The following is a 23,982-nucleotide window of genomic DNA, read 5'->3' on the forward strand; positions in this document are numbered from 1 at the left end:
ATGCTCTCTCTGCCCTTTCCTTGAGCTGGCCAGACACAGAGCGTGTCTCTCCCAGGGATGAATGAGCCACACTGGTGTAGCACTGTGCCAGCATTAATAAGCCCTGCAGAGACACAAGATATGTTACGGGGACGTCCAAGCTTGGGGCTCTCGGGGCACGTACCGTTCATGAGCAGTTCAAGCACACGTTCCCAGCTGGGTCCGTATCAGATGAGGAGTAGCAGGGCCCTGCTGGCATCAGGGCTGTTGGGCAATCCGGCTGTGGGAAGAGGCAAGGCAGCGGGCGCTGGGGCCAGCACTGCTGGGTTGCCTTAGGGCCCATCTGCACATCCACCCGAGCCCCCTCCCACCGTGGAGTAATGGGACACCCTGGGGAGCCATTGTCATCTTTTGTGTGTGAAGCACTCTCCCAAGCGCTCCTCCTCCGAGCTCTTCGAGGTGTGTGGTATATGTTTGGTGGCTCTCAGCCATATGAAGATTTGAAGATGTGACATGTAGGGTCAAGAAGTTTGGCCACCCCGGGAAGATTCGCTCAGACACAGGGCTGCACTCATACAGCTGAACGGCTTCCAGATTCATGCTGGCTCCCTTTTCGCCAGCTCGGAGTACTGGCCCAGCAAATACACAGTTCCCCACACTTATCCACGTACACAAGTTGTCCACAGAGGTCGTGAGGAAATGAAACCGTAATGACATAGACTTGTCCATTCTTTCAAAGTCACACTCTCTTAAGGACCTGGAATTTTGCACGGGGGACTGAGAGGAAGGGAGGAAAAAGGAGTGAAAGTCATTAAATAATTGAATTGCAATAAACTGATTTTTTTCTGGCTCATGATGGTATTTCACTGTGTAAACTAGGAGGAAAAATAAACAGGGGATTTAGTAGTTTGGAAGTAGCTCAAAATTGAGCAGCCGTTGGATTTTCTGACACCTAGCTCAAGATAGTCCAATGCTACCGACAGGACTCTCCTTAGGGATCGTTTCCATCAGTCCAGCTAGCAGCTCTGGCTAATTTCCTACCGTTTTTTCAGCAGGCTTATTTGCCAGACAAAAATACAACAGGCTGTCAGAACTGGATACCTCTGGGGACTGGCAATGATAATACAATACAAAATAGGATACCAACAGGTCAAAGGTTTCCATTTCACAGAGTACTCTAATGACTGAAAGTCATTATTGCTATGCAGTCTGTTTGAAAAGAGTAGATGGATCTCAGTTCAGTTTTTAATGGGCCAGTGTTACAGAAACAACCTCAAAAATTTGGCATCTTTGTTGGCAGTCTCATTAGAGAAGCCACAGAATAAATGGACAAGGATAATAAAGTCTTCTGCTGCTTTTGATCCTTTCAGGTCAAATCTGAGTCATGTTGGTTGAAGCCGTGTGTGTATGTGGCAAGCTTACCCTCACACTATGTATACCGTATCTGCTCTTTGGATAAACAGATCTGTTTCGCCCTTTGGTCACTACAACTGTGAACTTGGCGGTTTTCGCCATCCCTAAATTCACAGTTGCTGCTGTTGTTGTTTTGCAGATATCTTTTTAAAAACAAAAAGGGAAACATTGTAGACCAGACCCTCTGTTGGCATTTTTCCATCCAAGTTGGTGGAATTATGCCAACACCCACATTGTCTCTCTGTGTATTTTCTCTCTCAGCTTTTTTCTGTCTCCCATCCTTTTAAATGGAGATAGATGAAAATAAGCAGAAAACCCCTTACATTAGGAAATATCTTGGGGGAATTGCCCAATACAAAATATTGTTGCTTGGCTTTTTAAAAATCACCTTGCTATTGCCTAGAAGCGACCAACGCTTTCACTTCCCAGTGACCTGGCCCAGCAGATACATGACCACTGATGTTATCGGGTCCTAGCAACTAGATTGCAGACATGTGTAGCCAGTCCTTTGTGATTCCTCTTCTCTGCTTTCTCCTGTCAGATGAACCCAGCAGGTGCTATTTCCATGATGGTGATGGAGTATGCGAGGAATTTGAGCAAATGACCAGCATCAAGGACTGTGGTGTTTACACTCCCAAAGGCTTCCTCGATCAGTGGGCTTCCAATGTCTCCGTCTCACATCACAGTGACCAGCAGTGTCCAGGATGGGTGGTCATTGGTCAGCCAGCAGCAACCCAGGTAAGGAAAGCATACTCCCTTTCCTGTCCTGGAAAGTGAAGTTCAGCAAGGAGCAACATTCATGAGTGTAGCTAGATGGTCAGCATTCACTCGTGATGTTACCCCTGCCTGTTAACTTGCTGCTTCACCAAGGAAGACCCCTGACAGCAGTTTCCCTTTTTCTGAGCCTGATTAGTAGTGATGAGTTGAAATTCAGTTCCAGTCATGCAACTAAAAACTGGCTGAAGTTGTGACCTGCTTGATTCAATAGGAGGTGTAGGAGTCACCTCGACTAACTATCATCACCTAAAAGACTAGACAGGCTCTCTGCAGCTAGCACAGGGTACTATCTTGCAGTGATGAGTTCTGAAGGCTAATGCCGAATAATACAAAAGAGCGTTCTTTCTTTTTTAATAGTTTTGTGTTTTCTGTCTCCCGGTTTCATAAAAGCACCCTATTGTTCTATTCTGAGAAAGGTCCCATCCATTCCCAAAGCCATTCATTAGCTTTAACCCCCTTCTTACATGTCTCCTTTGTAACATAAATAGCTCCAGTTACCATAACTTTACCTTTTGTCTCCCTGAGAGAATTAGATCCAAATGAGTTCAAAAAGACATTAGATAAATGCCTGGAAAACAGAGCTGTACACAATGCAGATGCAACAGTCCAGATGCAACCTGACTCAGGAAAGCTCATACTGCTTATTGTTGATTTTTTTAGAGGATACTGCAGGGAAAGGATCATCATCGATGAGAGCTGCTTCACATATTCCTCCTTCAGCATCCACCGTTGTCCCTTGCTAGAGATAGAGCAGTGGATTAGGTGGACTTTTGGTTTGATGCAGCAAAGTTGTTCTTACACTCTAATTATTTGGGAGGTGTCTTGAGTGGGCAATGCAGAGAATGCCGTGTCACAGATATGACAAGCAGATTTCTCTGTGAACAGTAAATGCTAAGCATTTCCAGTTGGCTTGCAAGAGAAAACATCTTTATCCAAGAGACTTGGCCTTGTTCACATTGCACAAGTCTGTAACAAATTAATGACCAGGTCAGTTTTAAATGCACAAAGCGTGGTTAGCTGGCATAGTACCAAGACAGAATCCCGAGCCCAGTATTGCCTTTTTGTCATGGTCTCATTTATTATTTCACACTGTAAAAGGAACTTTCCTCTGGACCCCTACCAGTGCCTTCGTAACTTCTTTCTCGTTTGAGCTCCCTATGCTGTAGTACAGTCCAAAGCCTGCTGTCTCTAGTTCAGGTGCTGCTTTATGTGCATGTCCGCAAGCACTCTATCCCCGTGCAGCCGCTACAGAGAGCTGCCCTGATTTTCTTCTAATGCACTGGTGGAAACGCAGCCATGCCGTGCAGTAGGTAGCAAATGGTCCTGTGGTGGAAAAAACACCACCATGCACACACACACAACAGAAAGCCCTGCTGTGTAGCCACAACTCAGGCGTGTTTGTTGTACCCAGATGAGATGAAGTTGTCACAGCCTTGTGAAAAAAAAAAAAAAAAAGAAGGGGGGGGCAAAAAAAGCTGTTGTATTTATAGGCAGAGCACTAGCATATCACACACTGGCAGAGTGAATGGGAACATGCCTCCTGTTATTGCCTGGCCCCTGGGGAGATAACAGTGTGCTATTTACTTCCAGCAAAAGGAATTTTTGCTTTAGCTCAGCTGGTCCTATTACACCAGTTTGAGTGCATGGGGTTCATTGACCTTTTTAATCATATATGTTGAGAAAGTCTTTGTTTTCCCCAGGAACAAGACAGCCTTGTCGGCTTGTGAAAGCACCTGACTTGTCACTCCAGAGAGGTTAGGTGGGGCAGCAGGTCATCAGTCTGTTAGCTAGCGGAGATGAAAATTAACCTGAGATCTCCTCTAATCACTGCATGTAATGATCACTGGTGTGTAAACATGTTTGGCTTCATTATCTGCACAAGCACTGAGCCTTAGGGGTTTTTTGTATTGATGAAAGGAGCACCTTTCCTCACCCAGATATCTTTCAGAGTAGGTTGTGTGCTTGCTGGTGTTGTGCAAACTTTTCGTGTTGTTGCTGGGTAGTTTCCTGATTAATCAGAGTGGCATTTGTGTTGGCTTCTCATCAGGAATGCTGTGAAAGATATGTTTGAGTGCAGTGCACAGCAATATACAGAATACATAAGCTGCCTGTTTGTTAGCCATCTTCGTTTCTCATAATTGCTCCAGCGTTCTCAAGGTGCTTAAAAGCATTTTAAGCATGTCCTTCATGATTTAAAATGTTTCTCATCCTTAGACATCTCAACACCCGTTTCTCTGCATGACTGTCATAGTTTTGCCTCGGCTGTTTCTGAGGAGTAGGCATCGCAGGTCGGCTTGTTATTGTGGTATTTCTCAGCAATATCTGCCTGCATGCAATTTTTTACTGTTGAAGGATTGTTTATGAGCACAAGCCGGAGAACGCTTTCTTATCATTGTAGAGTTGCTTCTGCGAACTGACCACCCCACACCTGTTTGCTCAGTCCACCTACGACATTGCCTGTTTCTGCAGAGTTGGTTGTTCCTTAGAAGTAGGGTGCCTGCACTTGCTTATTATTTTGAGATGGGTATTACATGCTGGTTCCTTACTTGTTAGTATGAGGCTGCTGAATGGCAACATACTACGGGAGGGAAAAAAAAGTTCACAGTATAAGATTTGTTTTGAACAACAAAATGCTTACAAAGAATGACACAGTCTTGGCGAAGAGATACACATTTGAAAAATGGAAAGGTCAAACAGCCCCCTCCTTTAAACAACCACTCTTTCTGCAGAAGCAAGACTGATAGACAGGCACTTCTACTTTCCTGGCAGCCACTCTTCAGTGCTGATTAAGAAATATTCTCAGTACTGACAGCATCATATTTAGAGCCAAAGAGGACCAGTCAGCAACATTGCACCAGCACAGAAATGCGAGCACCAATGCAGGGTATTTTTACAGTTTGATTTCTAATCTGGTGTCCTCCGCAGATCTTGAAACAGACGCTGCTCAGTACCTGTTGTCGACTGCAGGAGGAATTCAGCAATAAGGGCTTTGCATACTCTTGGGCTGCTCTTTTCCTTACCGCTCTTGCTGTGAGTTTGTAAACAGCCTGCCTTGCCATCCACTGTGTGTGAAATATTATCAGTGTTGATGTACTGGTTATGTGGGGTTTTCTACAGTGCTGTTTATTTCTCAGGGCCTTTCTTGTGCTGAAGATTATTGATGCTAGCATTAAGTCATCAGCTGGTGTATGCTGGCAAAGACTACAAAAAGGCAGTAGCACTGGGCAGATTTATACGAGTTGAAGGACAGATCCAGTAGGCATAAACAGTCAGACAAAGGGTGCTTCGGCTGATCTGTTTTGTGAATAGCTGCAATTTTTTCTGTATTGGAAGTCCCAAAGGACTTATTTCCCTGACTGGTTTGTACCAAGCTAGGGTCAACCTCCTTGTTACCAGCAGGAGGGGGTAGGACATGGTCTCCTGACACCAAGTTAAGCACACCTGGGCTTGACAAGACATGAGTTCGACTCGTGGTCTACCCAGATAATCCCCGTTGTATCATCACTGGTGAAGCTGCATCGGTGAGGAGTGTTAAGTAGGAACATGCAGTGTGGATTAGGTCACTGTAAAAAGTTGGGTCTCCTGTAGGGTTCAAGAAACCAGGGTCTTGCAATGACCTTAGTCAACTCAATCTCCATGCTCTCATTGCACACCAATTTTGTTTTGCCACAGTTCACGCTGGGTGAGTGCATTAGCTTATATGTTAGTCTCTCTTTCTGCAGTAGCAGGAAGGATTTGGTTATTTTGCTAAAGTGTCTTTTCTATACAGATGTGCCTTTGGAGGAAGCCTCTGACAGGCCTATTTCAGGAGGGTTGCTCCATGGCTTGGGCGAGTGGAACAGAGGCAGGTGGGTGCAGACCAACCACAGGAGGCTGGAGATACCGTTTCTCCTTTCCTCTTGCTGGTGGCACTCCTGCTTTTGGAGAACTGATTCATCTGCAGTTTCCCTTTGGGCCTTTATAATAGACAATTATAAGAAGGGACTAATGGATCTTTAGGTGGCTTATTGCTGAACTTTTTACTCCTGTCACAGCAGTGTGTGCTCCAGACTTGGAAGTTGCTGTATGCATTGGTGATTTAGAGGGCCAGTCCCCCAGTAACTGAAGTCTTTCATTGCATTTCCTCCCAGTTATGCAGAAGTTGGTTAGACCAAGTAACCATATATATATAAAAAAAATATTTTTTTTCTCCCTATGCCATTGTTTGAGCTTGGTTTTCCCCTGTATGGAAAAAGCCACACAGCTCAGGCACAGTTAACCAAAGGCGGACTCTTTCCCAAGGCTGCTGGGCACAGACAGATCCTGGGATTCGTTTTCGTTCCCGGACTGATGAACACACCCTGTTCTCCTCTGGGTACCCCACAGGGGCTGCTATGGAGTAAGAAGTTGTGGAAGAGGATTCTTATTACATCTTTCCCACAAACAGAGGCCCCCTCCTGCCCCTATTACAGTTCCCACAATTGCACTAATCCAGACTCACTGTAACAAACCTATTCTTCCACCAGCAGCAGAAAGATGTCTAGAATTGCAGTATGTCTGAAATTGCCCACAAAAGGAGAAGACAGGAGCACAAAAATATTCTGAATACTAGAAGAAATAACATGGTAGAGCAAGTGCTCCAAGAGTGGTAAGAAAATACCGTTAAGAAAATTGAAGAGAAAGATGATGAAGTTCTCTGCCACGCAGTTTTATTCTGTCTAATAAATATAACACTTAAGATAATTCCCCAAAGATCCAGCAAAGCCAACAAATAGAGTAATCTTGAACAAGAGTGGGAAGAGAGGAAACCTGCAACTTTTAATGGAGAAGCCATTCCTTTCCTTTGGGGTGATCTTGCTGAGAAGAGGGAGGGTGTCTGTCTGTCGGCTCTGCAAGTGGCCCTTTTTGAACTTCCCAATTCACAGCCAAGTACTGTCGCTCTTCAACGGTAAGAGTTTTGTTGTGGTTGGAAGGATAAAAAAATCCCTATTTTTAATAAGATGATTTGCTTTGCAAATGTCTTTGTTATTTATAGCCGAGCCAGGCTTTGAACTGCTAATCTCTGGAGGATGAGGGCAGAATCCCACTAAGAAAAACCATTAATGGAGGAACCATGAGTGATCAGAGACCGGTTCTGGAAAAAGATGAACTGGACACTGTGCACAGGCTGTCGCAAGAGGAATGTAGGTTTGCTGTACGTATCTGAGCTCATTTCCAGTACTGGCTGATCCACCAAACGGCTTCAGCTTAGGTTACAGAGTCTCCAAGTCTAAAGTTAGTTCAAGGGGGTCCAAAACTTCATCTTTATTTCAGCCTTCCCCTGGATACTACAAACCAGCCAATTTGGTCTTTTGCCTGAAGGCTGGAGAGTTGCATCACGAGCCTGGCCCTGACCATCAGGCAAATTCAGGCTGGAATGCTCCCTCTTTGGCTCAAGTGATGATATTTTTCATATTTTTTCAATATGCAGGGATTAATTAAGCCTTATCAGAGCCACACTGCTTGGTTTCTGTTTCATTTAATAGAGGTGGAAACTGGAGCATAGGAAGGTAAAGCTACTGTTTGAGGATTAAACCTCAGTACCCTTCAGAGATGTTGCAGGCACTGGGCATTATTGAGCCTAGATCTCCCCAGGACTAGGAAGTTCAGGACGTCTTGAAAGGGAAATATTCATATCTTTGATAAAAAGCAAACTGTTCAGGGCCTGCTGAGAGTCACTGTCTGGGAGCAGAGACAAACCCTGGAAGGGTTTGGGGACATTAAATCTGCATTTTAGCTCTGTCAGCCACCTCACACCATCCCGTTTGTGAATTAATCAGTCTTTATCCAAGCACAGTTTGGCTGTCCATTCCAAGTACAAGCGGATGGGAAAACTGTCCCACCAACTCCTTGCTTTAATGGCTAGAAACCTTGTTTCCCACCTGTCTTGCTGGGAAGGCTGGATTTTGCAACCTTTCTGCCAAAGGAACTCCACTGGTCCTTATTCTCACATTTGCATTGGTGCTTTGCCTTGTTGGAGGAGGTGATCCATGCGAAGGGTCCACACCAAGGTGAGGGATGCTACAAAGATGTGTGCTAACATCAGTGCCATGGCTCCTGCTCAGGAATGATCTCAGTGTTCTGGGGAGGTCTCGGAAGCAAAATAAAATGACAAATGGGATTTCTAGGTAGGCTGCCTTGAACAAGACTCGGTTGCAGAGAGATGGCTGAGAAAGAGCATTACCCTTAAAGTCGATCCAGAGCTGGCTGGGGAATTGGGGATGCTGCCCATCACCTGGCTGCCTGCTCCCTACTAGGACAGACAGTGATTCCCTCCCTCTCACCGCTCCATCCCCACGTCTTCCAGTGCTCCTCTGCTCCTGGCAGTAGTAAACTAGCAGACCCCATGGCTGATGTCGTAGCCTCTGGCTGATTTGTGTAAGGGGAGGACAGAGAGAACACAATGAGATGTCAGAGGAGATTCCAAGCAATTTTGCCAAACACTCAAGGGATATTTTTTTCTTTCCCCTCCCCTCCCCCCTTAGTTTTTAGAATAATTTTTCAAGAGCACATATGCAAGTCATCTAAGGGAAACAGAACAGTGAGTACCAGGGGCTGGTACACTGTGTTCCCTTTGTGTACTGTAGAGAAAATAGATAAAAGAAACAAAGGATGATGCAGAGAGCAAAGCAGCCATCAGTACTCTCAGAGAGGTTCAGTATGACCTTTTCAGAGATGAAGGTCAAACCAAAAATCCTCAGGTGCCGGAAATTGGTCCCATCTTCCTAGGACCAGCAGACAGTTACCACTAACGAAATGAGAGCAGAATTCCATGCCATTTGTTGTTGCTAGAAGCAAGAAGAAAGGCAAGAAATGAATATTGTCTTGGATAATAATAATGATTATGTGCTTCTTTAGGAAATAACTTAGCATTTTATGATCATATCTACTGTACACCCAGCCACCCACCCAGATTACACGTGGTAATAAGAAACAGATTGGAGCCCCCCCAGCATCAGCAAGCTGGAAAGCCAGACCCCATGACAGCAGCGCTGCTCGTTAGCATGCACTCTTCTGAAAGGAGACCCCCCTCCTCGGCCCTTGCCCCTCAACCTGCCAGTCTCTCCGTCTGCTGTTGCTGCTCACAAGCCTTTAGATGCAGAGCATGTCCAGCCGTAAGCGTGGGATAGCTCTCCTGCATCCCATCCGGGTTGTTTGTCTTGGGTCCCTCTCCATTCAGAGCAGAATGATTTTGCATAAATGCATCGACACGTCTGCTTTGTTCATGCATGAAGGGTTCTCGGCATTTCTCATCCCACCCCCGCCCCGGCCGTCTTCTCCCTACCCCCCTGGCATGTAGCTTCACCAGCTTTTGCATGATTTCCCTGTGCAACAGCAAATAAACCTGCCTGAAGCATTGCCAGTCAATCAAGCGCAGTTAAATATACCCAGTCGATTATTTTGGATAGAATTAAAACAAGTGATCGGAAGGAGGGGATGGAAAAGGGCGCAAGAGCGAAGCCATAATGGGCTTTACTATGTAATTTGGTTTCATGTTCTGCACAAGAAAACATGTAAAATATGTAAACAGAGCTCTCCAGGATTGTAATGTAGCTACAAAGCCACAGATATACAGGCAGGCAGGGTGCTATTCTTCAGCAGAACGGAATGCCATCCCCAAAACCACACGATCATTTCTTTAAGCCTGAAAGTAAACTTTCTCATGCCAGGAGCGGATAATTTATTTTTTCTTTTAAATGAAGGATTGTCTGCACTACTTGTTCGGAGTACTGTCGGCATTTTAGCCCACATTGTCATAAGAGACCTCGTATTTTGAATGCCAGTGAATTTTAGGGTGTTCATCTTGAGATGTCTCTAAAAGGCATGGTTTTTGGAGGATGGTGCTTACCCAGCACTGTCCTGAAGGTCTCTCGAGTCAATGCCTCTGTCCCCACCTGCAAATAAGTATCTGCTTTAAAAAGAAAAAAACCCAAAACTGGCAACCATTTTGATAAACTTTTGAGCTGCTCTAAATCTCTCCTGAATCATGCTGCCTTAGTTGGAGCTATAACTGTTGAGGCACCCCAAATTCATGCTCATTTTTGGAAATACTGCCTGTAGAGTTGGAGGAACACTGTTCCCTCTGAGGTCATTTCAGTGGTGAATCTGATAAGAAGCCATGATTCACTCATCTGGTAAGTGGGCCCAGCTCCCCCTGCTATCAGCAGGAGCCTCCCCTGGGCCTGGGTTTCTACTGTAGCCTAAGGGTCCGGCTGCAAACGGTAATGCAGGCCAGGAAATGGTTATTTGCATGATCAGTGCTATTACCTGTCTGTGCATGTACCCACTCACTGGGAGAAGCCCTCATTTCAGGAGAACAAGTTCTGCTTAGCCATTTTGGTCACTGGGCCAAAATCCTTATGCTTAGCATTTTGGGCAGTGGACTTTATTTTCCCAATTTTTGGTAATGAACCCTTGCATCATCGCTCTTGAAGACAAGTCTCTTTTCAGAGAGGGGAAGCTGAAGCACAGGGTAGAGATAACCTTCTTTCCGCCTTTCTCCATCCAAATACCTTTGAAAAATCTGCCCTTCTAGCAGAGCAGATCTGTTCCTGGTGCACTGCACTGTGTTTACACTGTGACCCTTGCCTGCTGGAAAAGGAAAGCCTCACTGTATGGAAATTTAACTGTTTCCCAGTGGTTGTTTCTGGTGGAAAAGGCCAGGCCTTGGCCACTGTGAGTTCCTCCATCCCCTGTGTTCCCAGTCCATCATCCCGGAGCCTGCTCGTGGGAGGCAGTGAGGCTGAAGGAACCGTGAGCTTCCTCTCACAGACGATGCTCGTACTTTAATCCCTCCAGTAACTTCTTCTGAGAGCAGCTGGGAGTTCCTGTGAACTCCCCTACTAGCCTGGGACATCAAGGATGAAATGCTCCAAGGAGTCTTTTGACTTAATTTGTTGGAGTTTGAGGTTTATTAGAGCAACCAGGGCTGTTCTGAGGTTAGAGGGAAGTGACAGGCTGCTCCAGAGACCTGCAGCCAAACCTTTGCTTGGGTGGAGGTGTGCACGGGCTGGAGGAAGCAGCTGGCTGCTGCTCTATGGACTCTCCTTGGATGATCCAACTCATTCAGAGGAATTTGCTTGCGCGGTGGTGGTTTCGTTACTCTGCAGTTTCAGTGGGAAAAGCCCGGTGAAGCAAGGGGGAACCTTCTGATTTGCATACCACAAGCCGTGCCTTCAGGTATCAAGAAAAACAAGCTACAGGGTTTAATCTTAATTAATGCACGCTGATGTAGAGCTGACTAGTTGGATGGGAAACCAAAAGGCTTTCCCTGCTGAGGTGTAACTGCAGTCAGCTCCCCAGGATGGCACATGGCAGCTCTCCTCTGCGCCCGCTCTGCTGCACTCCCTGGGAGCCCCACCACAGCCTTCCCTTTTCGCAGTGTAAATTCAGGGCCTCTTCCCAATGTATCATCTCCCTGGATGTATCCAATTAAGGCCTGTTGACAGCCCAGAGCAGACTTATACCCTTAGGATTAGAGGCATGTGTACGTCTTCATATAGGGGAGGACAACAACTGGGTGTCTGGCTGGCTCGCTGGGAGTGCGGTGTGGGAAGCTGGGCAGCTTGGAGAGGGAAAAGGAGCCAGGGAGAGAGAGATTTGCACCCCCAATTATCCTTGCATGTGGAAACGCTGTGTGATGAGGATTGCGTGTGGTTTACACAGCGTGTTTACATGGTCTATAACCCTAAACAAAGCTGAAAAGCATGACTTTAACTCTGGAAATAAAAGCGCTGGAAACCCCTGGTTTTCTGCACATGAGAAAGTTTTGTTCTTTAAACACACAGATGTTTTTAAATGAAAAATCACTCTTTTGACCTTTCCTGAATGTGATCATGTGGTCAGAGCTGACATTAACCACTGCACGGCTGTTTGCTTCAGCCGCAGGCGAAGCTTAGCGAGCAATCTTCAGAGCTCGTGGTAGCACCTGCGTTGTCTCACATCTCCTGGAAGCTGCCCCTGTGCCCCGTGTGCACTTGGGGCAGTTCAGGGGAGACGGGGTTAGGTATGGGGACATTTAGGGTCTACTCCTACCGTGCTGGAAACAAAAGCATTGTGTTTCTTTCCTCCTCGATAGCTGAAAAAGATGTGGCTTAAGTTTTTTTTCCTATTTGTCTCTCTTCCTATCAGAAATGTTGCCCAAGTGCTTCTAAGCATCTCTGTCCACCTCAGCCAGTATGTTATTGTGATGGAGAACTCCTCATCAAGCTGAAGTTCTTTAGGGATTTGTTGTTGTTGCTTTTGGGCTTTCTCTAACAAGCTGTGTGCTTTCTTCAGCCAAGCAAATGTATAGGACCAGCTTTGGGAAGGAAGGAGGGGATGTTACCGAGTGGATTGTAACAAGCCCAATCCTGCTTTGCCTTGCAGGAGTTCCAAACCAGCAAAACTACAATGAATCCAGTGAGTTGAATCCACTAATATAATAATAAAAATATACTTAAGATCCTCCTGTAGCGTGGTGCACATTCTGCCTTTGAGTTTGATTTTCTGACGCCAGCTGCTCCCAAATGAAACGCTCCAGTCAAAGGGGAAAAAAAAAAATAAGAAAATCTTTTGCTCTACTCATCATGGTAAAAGCTTATGGGATGGGATTGTTTTCCTTTGCTGCAGCACCCCCACAGCCAGCCTTGGCCCGCAGTTATATGCAAGTTTTGCTGTAGTGGACCTAGCTGGTTCAAGTTAGAGACAGGCAGTTCGGGAACCAGAGTGTGCAGCCAACAATAATGTTCTGGCTACTGTATTTGTTTAACCTTGCTCTCCAGTGGATGGATATACAGTCTGTTAAAGCACTTATCAGTCTATAATGCCTTCACACTTTTGTGAGCAGCAGTGTGGAAGTTGTAGACAGGAGCTTTTGCTGCAGATTGAAAATGTCTTTTAGCTTTAATGAGGCTGATGTTTGCAAAACTAAAGGTATAAGGTCTTGTTTGGGTGCTGTTTCTTTATGCTGTCTGTCTAGCGGGTTGCATTTGGCTGCTATTTCTACTGGTAGATGTATTTGTGAATTTGAACGCAGCAGCAGAAGGCAATTCAGGGATAATTCTAAGAATTATGCCTCCTAGGTGAGATCCCAGCAGTGCTGGGGTGGAGGATGCTGTTGTCTGAGAGCAGCATCTTTATGTCCTACTGCTGTGTTGAAGAAACAGCAAACGTCTGATATGAATAAACAAGAGCACATGGCAAATTGCTCAGTTATGCTTTCATGTGCTTCATATGAGACTATATTCTGCGTTGCTGTGTCCTTGGAGCTATCACTTTCGCATCCTTTCAGTGTGCATTACCGAATGGCAAAAGAAGCAGGGGCAAGTACAAATTGCACCCGTGAGCTCCAAATGCTGGTGTTTACTTGTGGGCTTATGTAAAAGTTGAGTTGATTATTAAATCCCATTAGCACAATTCTTCTTTTTCTCACTCTTTTTCTGTAGTTTCTGGCCCTGGCTTAACTGATGTCTTTGGGATGATCCTTTGTACCATGCAAAAAGCATCTGGTTAGGGTTTTGTTGTAAAATCAAAACTCCATATTGTTTTTTTCCACAGGTCCAGCTAGCATCCTAGATATTTTGATTACACCTGGCTGGATGTCAAAGCTGATGTGGGTTTGGGATAGGGCCAGTCACAACTGATTTACAGTTTTTTCAGGTATACCATGTGAAGTTTATGGTTTTATGTGATTTTGATTTGAACTCACCGGTTTTAAATGAAGTTTGCTTTGAATCTGGAGATAACAGAAATTCAAAGGAAAGCTCAAAGAATGCAGGTCTGCATGATTTAAAAATTGAAATATATTGTTCATACAGACTCTTTGGAAGTGCAATAACTGCATTTTTTGAGAAGGCTAAAGTTAATAACACATTGAATACATACACAATCTGGCCCATTGTCTAATGGAAATCCCTGTAGCTCCTATTTGCTTTCCTGAAACTAAATCAACTTCTATGACAAAACAAAATAGCCCTTGCATCTCCCACTTATTTCTGAATCACAGCCCTGTGTTAGCATCCAAAACTCTACCCAAGGAAATTTCCCTTTGGAAATGAACGCTTTAACTACTGCTAAAGTAGAGGAATCTATCATCGTGTCACACTGCAAACGAACTATTGATGGCATGACATATCAGCTGCAGTGTTTTCATACACATAAAGGTCGCTTTCCAATTACTAAAAAATCCAGCCAAACCTTCAGTTGAAAACTGAGGCTCTGTGCTAAGAAAGCTGTAGTAGCGTGCTAACTGAATACTAAGTCTGCAAGGTCCAGACACCATCGGCTGCTCTAGATTCAAAGGGCAAGTGGCTGTGCTGAGACTGGACATAGCAACTGGCAATGGAGCTTTATTTCGTCCTGCAGGAGACGTAGTCTGCTTCCCAATCCCACAGCCAAATCCTGTTCTTCATTACACGGGTAAAATTGACAGATGAGATTTCCTCTTACTTCTGAGCCAACTGAATCTGGGAGTAATATAGCATCAGTGTGTTACCCCAGGAGTTTTATCAGCTTCCAGTTGATAAAGCTTTTCTGTTGATCACCTGCCTGCATGCCTTTGTCCTGGAGCAGGACATGCTGCAGTTTTTCATCTTTTGCCATCAGACCTTTAAGTACCCCAGTGAAAACAGGCAAAAGCAGACAAAGAGCATGAAACTTAGTAAAACCATGTTACCAGACACAGAGGACAAGGAGAGGTTTGGAGTAGAAGCTGGAGTTCATGAGCATCAGTGGTAAGGGAGAGTTGCTGCTGAGGAAAAAGCAGCAGACTAGAAGGTAAGAAGTCTATTGAAAGCTTATAAGCTATTGAAAAGTTTTTTATTTTATTTTTTTACAACAACAGAGTATTTTAAACTCATTGTTAATGTACATAAAAATTTAATATATGTCCCAGTTACCTTCTAGTCAATAGACTAGAAGGTAAGAAGTCTATTGAAAGCTTATAAGCTATTGAAAAGTTTTTTATTTTATTTTTTTACAACAACAGAGTATTTTAAACTCATTGTTAATGTACATAAAAATTTAATATATGTCCCAGTTTGGAAAAAGTAACTTTGAATGCTTTCCTGAAGTCTTAGAGGCCAACCTGAAATGACCCAGTGCTGACTTTCATAGTTGGGCAGACAACTGTTGACTCAAATCTTCTGACGGGACAAATCCAGAACACTAATAAAGAGACTAGTCTTAAAACATTTCTGACCAGAACCTAGATGAAAACCCAAAGCAAAATTTCTGATGTCCCTTGAGTAAGCCTGTGTGTACAGTTTCCATCTGAGCTCTGTGGGCTCCTGAGGTTTGAAATGGTCATAGCAATTGGCTGATTTTTGAGGTGTTTGTTGGAACCAAATGGTGGCCTTTTTAATGGTTCAGTGCTCACTAATGTGGGCAATTTCATTTTTGCTGTAACTCTAATCCAATTCCTAGCCTAAATGAGAGGAACAGTGCAACAGCTTTCAGAACAGATTGGAGGTCTGTGCTGCAGTCGGCAAACTGGGTGGTGTCCATGTGGCAGTCAAGCTGCCTTATAATATTGGGCAATAAACAAGCAGGAACCTTTCTGATATTTAGCAACTGCACCATAGTTCCTCATCCTTGGGTAAGATTAACCTTAGGTCTGCAAGAACAATAACATATTTAAGAATAAAAGGTCTGGGTGACTGCCAGCCCCCATGTCTGGCAATGGAGAGAGAAAGTTTTCATCTGTAAGGGATGTGTTAAAATGCTGCTTATGTCATGGTTGGGATTCTCTGGCACGTGTTGAGTTAAATATAAACAACATTCTGCAGAGCAGTCGGCTAAAAATTGTAGATTACTGAGGTTTCATTACTGTGGTTGAAATCTGTTCTTTAGCTGGATCTTCAAACAACAGAATATGTCCTGTTTGTGCCTTCATGGGTTTCATATCAGTCCATGAGTATTTCCGTGCACTCGTACAGCCTCGCTCAGGGTGTTGTGTGCTCCACAAATAGACGGTACCATGGGTTTTACCAATAGATCCTGTTCCTCCTTGTTCTCTGGTTGCTGTTTTGCAAACGGGACAGGGTATAGCCCATTTCATCCCAGAAACCTGCAGCATTGTCTGTCTCGGTGCAGAAGTGGCAGCAGCACAGTGCCCAGTAGAAAGGAGGGAGGGAGAGGCAGCAGCCTCACGTTTGGGGCATGATAACCCCTTCCACCCTTCTCCAGAAGGAGGTTGCTCCCTGCTGCCTGAGGGACAAGCGCTCGCGATGGCCCTTCACAGCCATTCTTAGCTTGAAGACATGGTCTGGAGGAAGCCCCACCATGGGACAACAGATGGGATTTTGGGAGCAGACAGATCTGCGCACTGGAGATTTGCTCTGTTTAGAGCCGCCCGTGGGCATGCAGACAGGCACGTCCACTCCAACCGCGGTGTCAGCCGTATGCCACGGCTGAGCAGGGCAGCATCCTAGTTTAAATAGCAGCTTTGCCTGTCTGCATTTAGAATCATTTTGATGTTACAATGTGAGAGATGAGAACCACCAGTGTATGCAAAGCCTGTGGTGTCTGGCTGTGCTTGCTTGATGGGAAGGACATAGTGGGAAGGCATCTGTTTGTATTTAACTCACTCCTGTGGGGAGCGATGTCCTTCACACGTCTATGTGCTTGTTTGTCCCTTCTCTTTGTAACATCTGAGCACCTTTTTGGGGCTGATGGCTTTTACCCTCAAGATACCCGTGTGACATGGGGAAATATCATCCTCGTCTTACAGATGGGGGCCTCAGGCCTGGAGAAGCCAAGTGCTGCCCAGAAGGTTGTAATGGGGCCAGGCACTGGGCACAGTCAGGTTGAGACCTAGTCCAGTGCCCAGTCCGCAGGGTCAGTGATCCTTAACCTGTAGTTTGTCTGCAAGAGGAGCCCATCAACACAACTTAACATTGCCTGAAGTCGTGGGATGGCTGGGAATCGTTCACAAGGGTGCCTTCCAAAATTTGCTCTTCAGCAAATTTTCCCATATTACTTTGAAGGAAAACGTTATGAGGAAATGGAGTTGATTGCAATAGTAAATGCGTTTTAGATGTGGCAATGAACTAAGCGCTCCCGATATATCACTTTTCTTTCTGCTGACACATTCCTCGGTCCCCTTGAGTAAGAGAAGGAAAACAGGAGAGGCGGTTTGAAGAACATGTTGTCCCTGTGATTGACAAGAGGTTGTATAAATCAGTCAAAGGGAATCCTCCAGGCATTCCCTCTTGTGGGAAGATCCCACAGTGCTCTCTGGCCTTGTTCATTCTGTCTCTCGATGTTTGTGTACAAAATGTGTGGGTGGGAGACGAGCTGGATTAGAACCTCTGAGAGGAACAGACATCAGCTCTTTTAATTGAAAGCAGCTTCCTAGGGAGGGGTATGACATGGGCTTCCAGTAAGTAGACACAAATAGTCCCCAAATACTTTGGAGCAGATACGAAGCTCCTGTGGATCCTAGTTGCTGTGTGGGTCTGAGAACCTGGATAAGCCCCAGTGAGCGAAGTTTTGAGTCCTGCGTGATGCTGTCATTCTTCAAAGCAAATACTTTAGTGTTTGGTAACACCCTGAAATGAAAAATACATCTATCCCTTCTTCCCTCCGCAGCTGTCAGGTGCTTTAGCTGCTGTTTTGCATCATTGTAGCAAACCAGAGGATGTTAGGAAATAAATTATTTCTCATAAGCATGAATTCCTATGAATTTGTAGCCATGAGGAGAGATGATGCTGTGTCTTCCAGGCCATTGAACTTTTAGCTTAAAAGTGGTGGTACTGCAGTAATAAGTGCCTTCACCCTGCTGCCATCTTCTAGGGATGCCTTAAAAGCAGAGGTGTGAAAGACTCTCCCACCAAATGGTTCTCAGACTTGGCAGTTGTGGTGTGACACTCAATAACAGGGTAGAATTAGAAAGGGGATGCATTTACCAAGCACGTTAGAGCCTATTGAGATGGTGGAGTTTGTAGGTGATAGGGACTGTTTATCCAGTCCGATTGTTATTACAAAATCTTGAAGAACTTTTTTGCTATTAGCTAAGTTTACTGGATAGCAGCTAGTGTAGAAGAGGCTCTTCTAGCCACTCCTAATGTCATGTCTGTTAGACTTTTCCCACACTTTTCAATTATACTTTTCTACTAAAAGAACTTTTTACCCTAGTACCACTTTGAAACACTTGTCTGAGTAGCGATGGATCAGCCTCAGCAGGAGGAAGCTTATCTAACCTGTTCAAACCAGACCAGTCTACCGAGTCTGCACACCTCAGTTCCATGTGTCTCAAACACAGGCTCTTTATGCAATGTTAAGATTTTTGCTAATATTCTCAGGCAGAAGCAGAAAGAGCTGGAGTTCATACACACACACAAATCAAACAAGGCATTTAAAAGTTATCAGAGATTTCCAACCCATCTCAGCAGGGGTTTATTTTGGGTTTGATTCAAACTTTTGGTGAAGGTCTGGGTGATTTCTTAATACAGGTTTTCATTCATCCATTAAGTGGCACTTAAAATGCACCAAACGTCAGTACTTTTGTTTCTTTCAACCACCTTTTTGGACCAATAGAGCAGGAGGAGATATAAGAATAAGAACAAAATCATATAGAAGTAATGAGACCTTTGTTCATGTCAAAGAGCTCTCTGACCATATAAATTGCAGATTTGGGTAAGATAAATTCCCTAGCTGGAGAGGTATTAAAATAAAAACCATGCTCCCAACAAGAGACAGGCTGCTGAAAATGCAAGGGAGAATTGCGAAATGGTACATGTCGAATTGCTGGCCTGGATTTCAAATGCCAAAGATAGTTTATGTAAAGCCTTGCTCTGTTGTAAAATGTAACACTATCCACTGGCTAGCCTCAATGAAGCTTGGTCCCAGTTGTTTTAAAAAATAAATAAACTAAAAATCTTCTTCCAGCCCATTAAAGCTGATTTATGTTTTGCCCATAGATTCCTCTGTGCTGGATCTTGAGGCACTCAGATTATAGAGGTGATTACCTCACTTTTAGCCAATCTGGTTTCTCATTCCCAGGCATCCCAGGCTCTCTTTGCATTGCCCGGACTTTTCCTGCCAAGACCAAGAGGGCAGTTCCATGCAGAATTAGCGAGTGGGCATAGGATTTTGAATGGTTAAAAATCTCTCTTAATTCTCTTGTTTCACTTTAGGGTTTTCTTTTTGTTTTAATAATCAGGCAAATTGCTTATGGGAACAGCTTTACTGACAGCACATCACCACCTGATTGCTCAGTTCAGGCTCTGGTCTTGGAAAGAAATCTAATACTGTCCCCAGGAGTACAGAGCTCCAGTTTGCACCTAGCGCAGGTGGTCTGCGTGACCAGTCCTAGGCTCTCCTGTGGCTGGCACAGCTGCTGGAGATGGTTTGGCCTCTTGGCCTGCATTTGTAGCAACATTGTCACTATACGGTGTGAGCACAAGGAATTCCCTCTATCCCCATGACTTTGGTAATGACAGTCACTGAGTTCACCAAAGTGTTGTGAATCTTAACAGGTACCCTTCAGGCGCTCCAAGAGCCTCAGCTGGAAGCATCCTTCTAATGCAGTTGTAGCCTTTTGCGTGGTGGGCATTTCCTTTCTCGTGTTTGTTGGGGGAATGAAGGCTATGGTCATGCATGTTTCTTTTTTGAAGCAGCTTCACTGAGCAGTGTGGTTTCAGGGTAAATCCTACCATTTCTTGCAGCTTCATTTTCACATCTTACACACTGATGGCACTGCAAGGCTCTCCGGTACTTAAATTCAGGTATTTATTTTCTTCTTTGAGCTTTTCATCCATGCCAGCACTTGGGATTCATGTAGTTGTTCTTTATTGGAAAGATCAGTTCGCTCATAATACCACTGCTGCCTGCCATGGAAAGTGCTGAAGGCATAGGAAGAAGGTGATTCCACTTACAGAAGCTAGTTAACAAAACAAGAAACTAGTTTGCTTAAATTGGATTGTAGAGGCAGGCCTTTCCGGGCTACACTTGCTTCCAAGTTTACATGGCCATCTGTGGCTTCCCTGGGGTTACAGTAACGTGCAGGTTTAAATAGGACATTGCTTTAGTACTGTGGAGAGCATCTGCAGGCTGTCCGTGCTGTGAGTTGGTACTTTCAGAGGTGATCGTCACTTGGACTCTAGTGGGAAGAGTCGTGGTCCATTTGGGTGGAAGCAGAGTTGTTCTGAATGCTGTCAAAGACCTTGTACCAAATTAAGGGGAAACTGTTGGCTGCCATCCAGCTGCTGTGAGTCTTTAGCTGCTTTTCATGTTTCAGTTTTTCTTATTGAGGAGGAAGACCTGGAAACTTAACTTTTGAATAATCACATGGTATTTAGAAACATCAATATTGTGTATTATTTTATTCTAGCAGTGCACCTGGACTTTTTTCCCCCCACTTTAAATAGTCATAGTCCTTCTTTGCTGTCATCTACGTATCTTTTGATGTTTCTTTTTTCTCCTGCAGATGTGTCGAACTAAGGTGATTGACTTGAATGATGGTGTCTCTCAGTATGCCTGGTATCCCTGCACAGCCAACTTCCAGTACTCCCACATGACACAGACCATTTTCTGGCTGAAGGTAGGAAGTACAGATGTCATTCAGAATTCTCCTCTTTGCCTGCCTGCACAAAGTTTCTCCCAACAGGCAAAATTTCATGGGACAGCCTTCCTTCCCCAGGACAAGCTGCCTCTTACTTTGAAGTATGTGTAGTGCAAAATAGCAAAACAAAGCCTCTGAGCACTGTCTAGAGAGTCAGTGGTAAAGTCCCCTCCTGTGACAAGGCTGTTGAATTTCTGAGAGGTTACAGCCTCCAGCTGCAGGGCTGTTTGACTCGAGTTTATCTAGTTTGTGTAGGAGAGGTTGGAAGAAAAGACTTCGTGTGACCTGGGATGGGAATTGTTATTTTAAAAGTCCTGGACTGACTCTTGGGTTTTTTTAAAGCCCACCACAGTTCTCCACCTCAGCCTTTGTGGGGCTTTTGTTTTCCCAGGCTTATTTTTCCCAGCCTATGGTAGCTGCGGCAGTCCTAGTTCACTTAGTTACTGATGGGACCTATTACCTGGATCAGAAGCAGGAGACCATTGGTGTGCAGCTGTTTGACACCAAAGAGCAAAGCCATGATCTTGGTAAGTCTATTTTATTAAACTCCCTCTTTATTGCTCATTTAATCTGTTGGTACCCCCATTCACAAACTGACCGATACTCCTGCTCAGTTTTTCCAGGATCAGACACAAAAAAAAGTGCTTGCTTAATGCTCCAAGACATGAGTTTCACTAGAGTTTGTTGAAAATGATGCATCATTTTATACAGACATTTCTCCTTACCTGTTCACTATGTGTTCAGAAGTTATTAGGTCCTCTTTAGTCATTAAAATAAGCACTATTTCAATGTTTCACGCACAGCTCCTCCCTGAAGAGAAATTGCCAGTGATACAGATGGACTGTTGGTAGTAGAGAGTGAGGGACCTGCACCAGCTGGTGCAGCAAACGCTTCTGCTTCGCAAGGTGTAGTTGGTCGTATCTGTAGTCCTGCTTGCAGGGAGGTTTCCACAGCTATTTAATGGCCAAAATTTTTCATGCAAAGTATTTCAGGTTTGATGAAGGTCTAACACCAGGGCCCTTGCGGGCTGCTTGCATGGCCTCAAGCAGATGTGCCTGATAGAGGCTGCGGACCTGCTAGTTGTGCTGAAGTGCCAGGATAGACCATTTTTGTCGCTACCCTTGGCACAGGTCCCTGAACCTGGGAAGGTTGTGTCTGGTGAACTGATTCTGGCTGCATTTAAGCTCCAGGACAGAGCTCACCCTAGCTCCCAACTCCATGTCAGGGTAGGACTTGCATAATCCCTTTCCAGCTGTCCCCTGCCCTTTTTTCTACTGGGAAGAAAGCTGGCCATGTCGTCCCAAGAGCAGTTTTTAAGGAAACATAACCCCCTTCCCCAGCTTTCTGTTTTACCATAACTTTGGAATTTTGACAAGCTGAAACTCAAATGAACTTCCTACTAGTGATGAGAAGGAGAAGGGACACACTACACACAAGTGGCAGGTGTTGGATGACTATCCAGGGCAATATATGATCTGGTGGGGTGTGGAAGGAAAGAAAGAAAGTACGTGTGGTGTCTGTCGTCTGAGAACAAACCAAAATTCATAGCAAGTTGTGCAGGTTGAGTCAGGATAGCTCCCAGTTTGCCAGAGCCCTGGATTAGTTTTATCCTCCTCCTTTCACAAAACAGTGGCACATAGCTCTTTCCCCCTGAGAAATAAATGATGGAGACACAAGCATGCCAACAAATACTTAATGCAACATTTTATGGAGACAGACAGACAGATTGTGAGAGAAAGAGAACAAGAAAGAGGAGCAAAGAGGAAACTGAGGGTTAGGTTTTGAAATCCTCAATGAAGTTGCAACATGAGTTTGGCATGGCTCAGACTGATGCCTGGAGATCATGGAAAAGCCCCTCTGACCTTTTCCGAAGAGGCTGGCCTGGAGCAGAGGAGAGGTATAGGTAGACTACCCAGCAGTTCTCACTCACTCTGGCAGAGCTCCCAATCACTGTTTTGTCTGAGTTCTGGGTGCGGCATTAAGTCCTTTTCCTGGATATTGTATTTCATGTGTTTGAATTATCACTGCGGCAAGCTAGAAACTGCAGCTGAGATGCAAACTTTGGCATGCACTGGGTGCAGGATTGGCTGCAGATGGTCAGCCAGCCTTAAGCAGAAGTTAGTGGCAAACTAAAAGTACGTCCAAAAGGAAGTAGGAATAATTTAAAACTTAATCAGTCCTCAGTGGGCTAAAGACAGTCCCATGAGCAAAATGCGGTCTAACCAGAAGTGCAGTTTCCCACCTTGATCAGAACAAGTTTTTACTGTGTGAAATCCCAGAAAATACTGAGAAGCTTCTTCTGAGTCTCAATAGGAGATGGAGTGGTCAGGATGCCAAACACCTCAGCGCTGTTAGTTCAGAGCCATTGTATACACTGGGGTTCAGCTGCTGGGTACTTTGCAAGAGCTGTTGAACATTGAATAGGTGGCTACAGAGCTACAGAAACGGGGCAAGCATAGAGACAGCTCTAACTCCCCTGCCATGGACACCTGCACTGTCTTGAGTGGTTTTTTGCTAATGAAGGCAGGTTAGTTAAATGAACCTGACCTGTTCAGCCCCCGTTTACCTTTGTCGGGGTCCAAAAGCACCAGCAACTGCAGCACAGCTCTGAGGGTCTGTTTTGTTGTGGACACCACCTGAGTGCGAGGAATGAAATTGAAGTGAATAAACAGCCTCATACCATAAGGTCTTTCTTGGCTTTCCATCAGAGAAGGCAGAAACTTCCAAGGAATTTGGGAACCCGGGATTTCGAGTATTAACTGCACCTGTTTGTAAGTGAGAAACGTGCACCGTTCCACAAGGAGCTGATATCAAAAGACCTGTGGGAGGCAAGTAGACAGGGAGGTTATTTCAGGGTCAGGTAAAGACCAAAACAAAAAGAGGTTTGCTTTTTTATTTCTTTTTTTTTTTTTTTATTACAGGAAGATTTTTTTAAAGTAGAGGGTGGGAGATAGATGTTTAAAGAGAGTGGTCAGAAGTCTGTCTTAATTCACAGGAAATCACTTTCTAAGGACAAAAATGAAAACTTTTTTATTCCTTCCCTTTTGAGTCAAGAAACCTGAGCTGGAAAAAAAAAATAATAATAGAAATCCCTGAGCCAGTTAAACATGCAAATAGAATTTATTTTATTTTCAAATTTGTAAGTGTATCAGGGTAGCCAAAGGGCCTGGGCCAAAGCCATTGCTGGGGGAGCTCCAGTGAAGCAAATGGAGCTGGAGCCAAGCTGATCCTCGGAACGATGCCACGGAGCT

The 23,982-nt window shown here is 44.7% G+C and overlaps 1 protein-coding gene across 1 annotated transcript in view; it reads left to right on the forward strand.

The window, feature by feature from the left end:
- The window catches only part of PAPPA (pappalysin 1), a 184,297-nt gene that overhangs the window by 104,650 nt on the left and 55,665 nt on the right, over nt 1-23,982 (forward strand). Inside the window, exons 10-12 of the mRNA XM_069771839.1 lie at nt 1,934-2,130; nt 20,597-20,710; nt 21,123-21,258. Coding sequence (XP_069627940.1) covers nt 1,934-2,130; nt 20,597-20,710; nt 21,123-21,258 — 447 coding nt within the window. The remainder of the gene's footprint in view (nt 1-1,933; nt 2,131-20,596; nt 20,711-21,122; nt 21,259-23,982) is intronic.

This window comes from Haliaeetus albicilla, chromosome 26, assembly GCF_947461875.1.
Source record: "Haliaeetus albicilla chromosome 26, bHalAlb1.1, whole genome shotgun sequence".
Classification (NCBI taxonomy): domain Eukaryota; kingdom Metazoa; phylum Chordata; class Aves; order Accipitriformes; family Accipitridae; genus Haliaeetus; species Haliaeetus albicilla.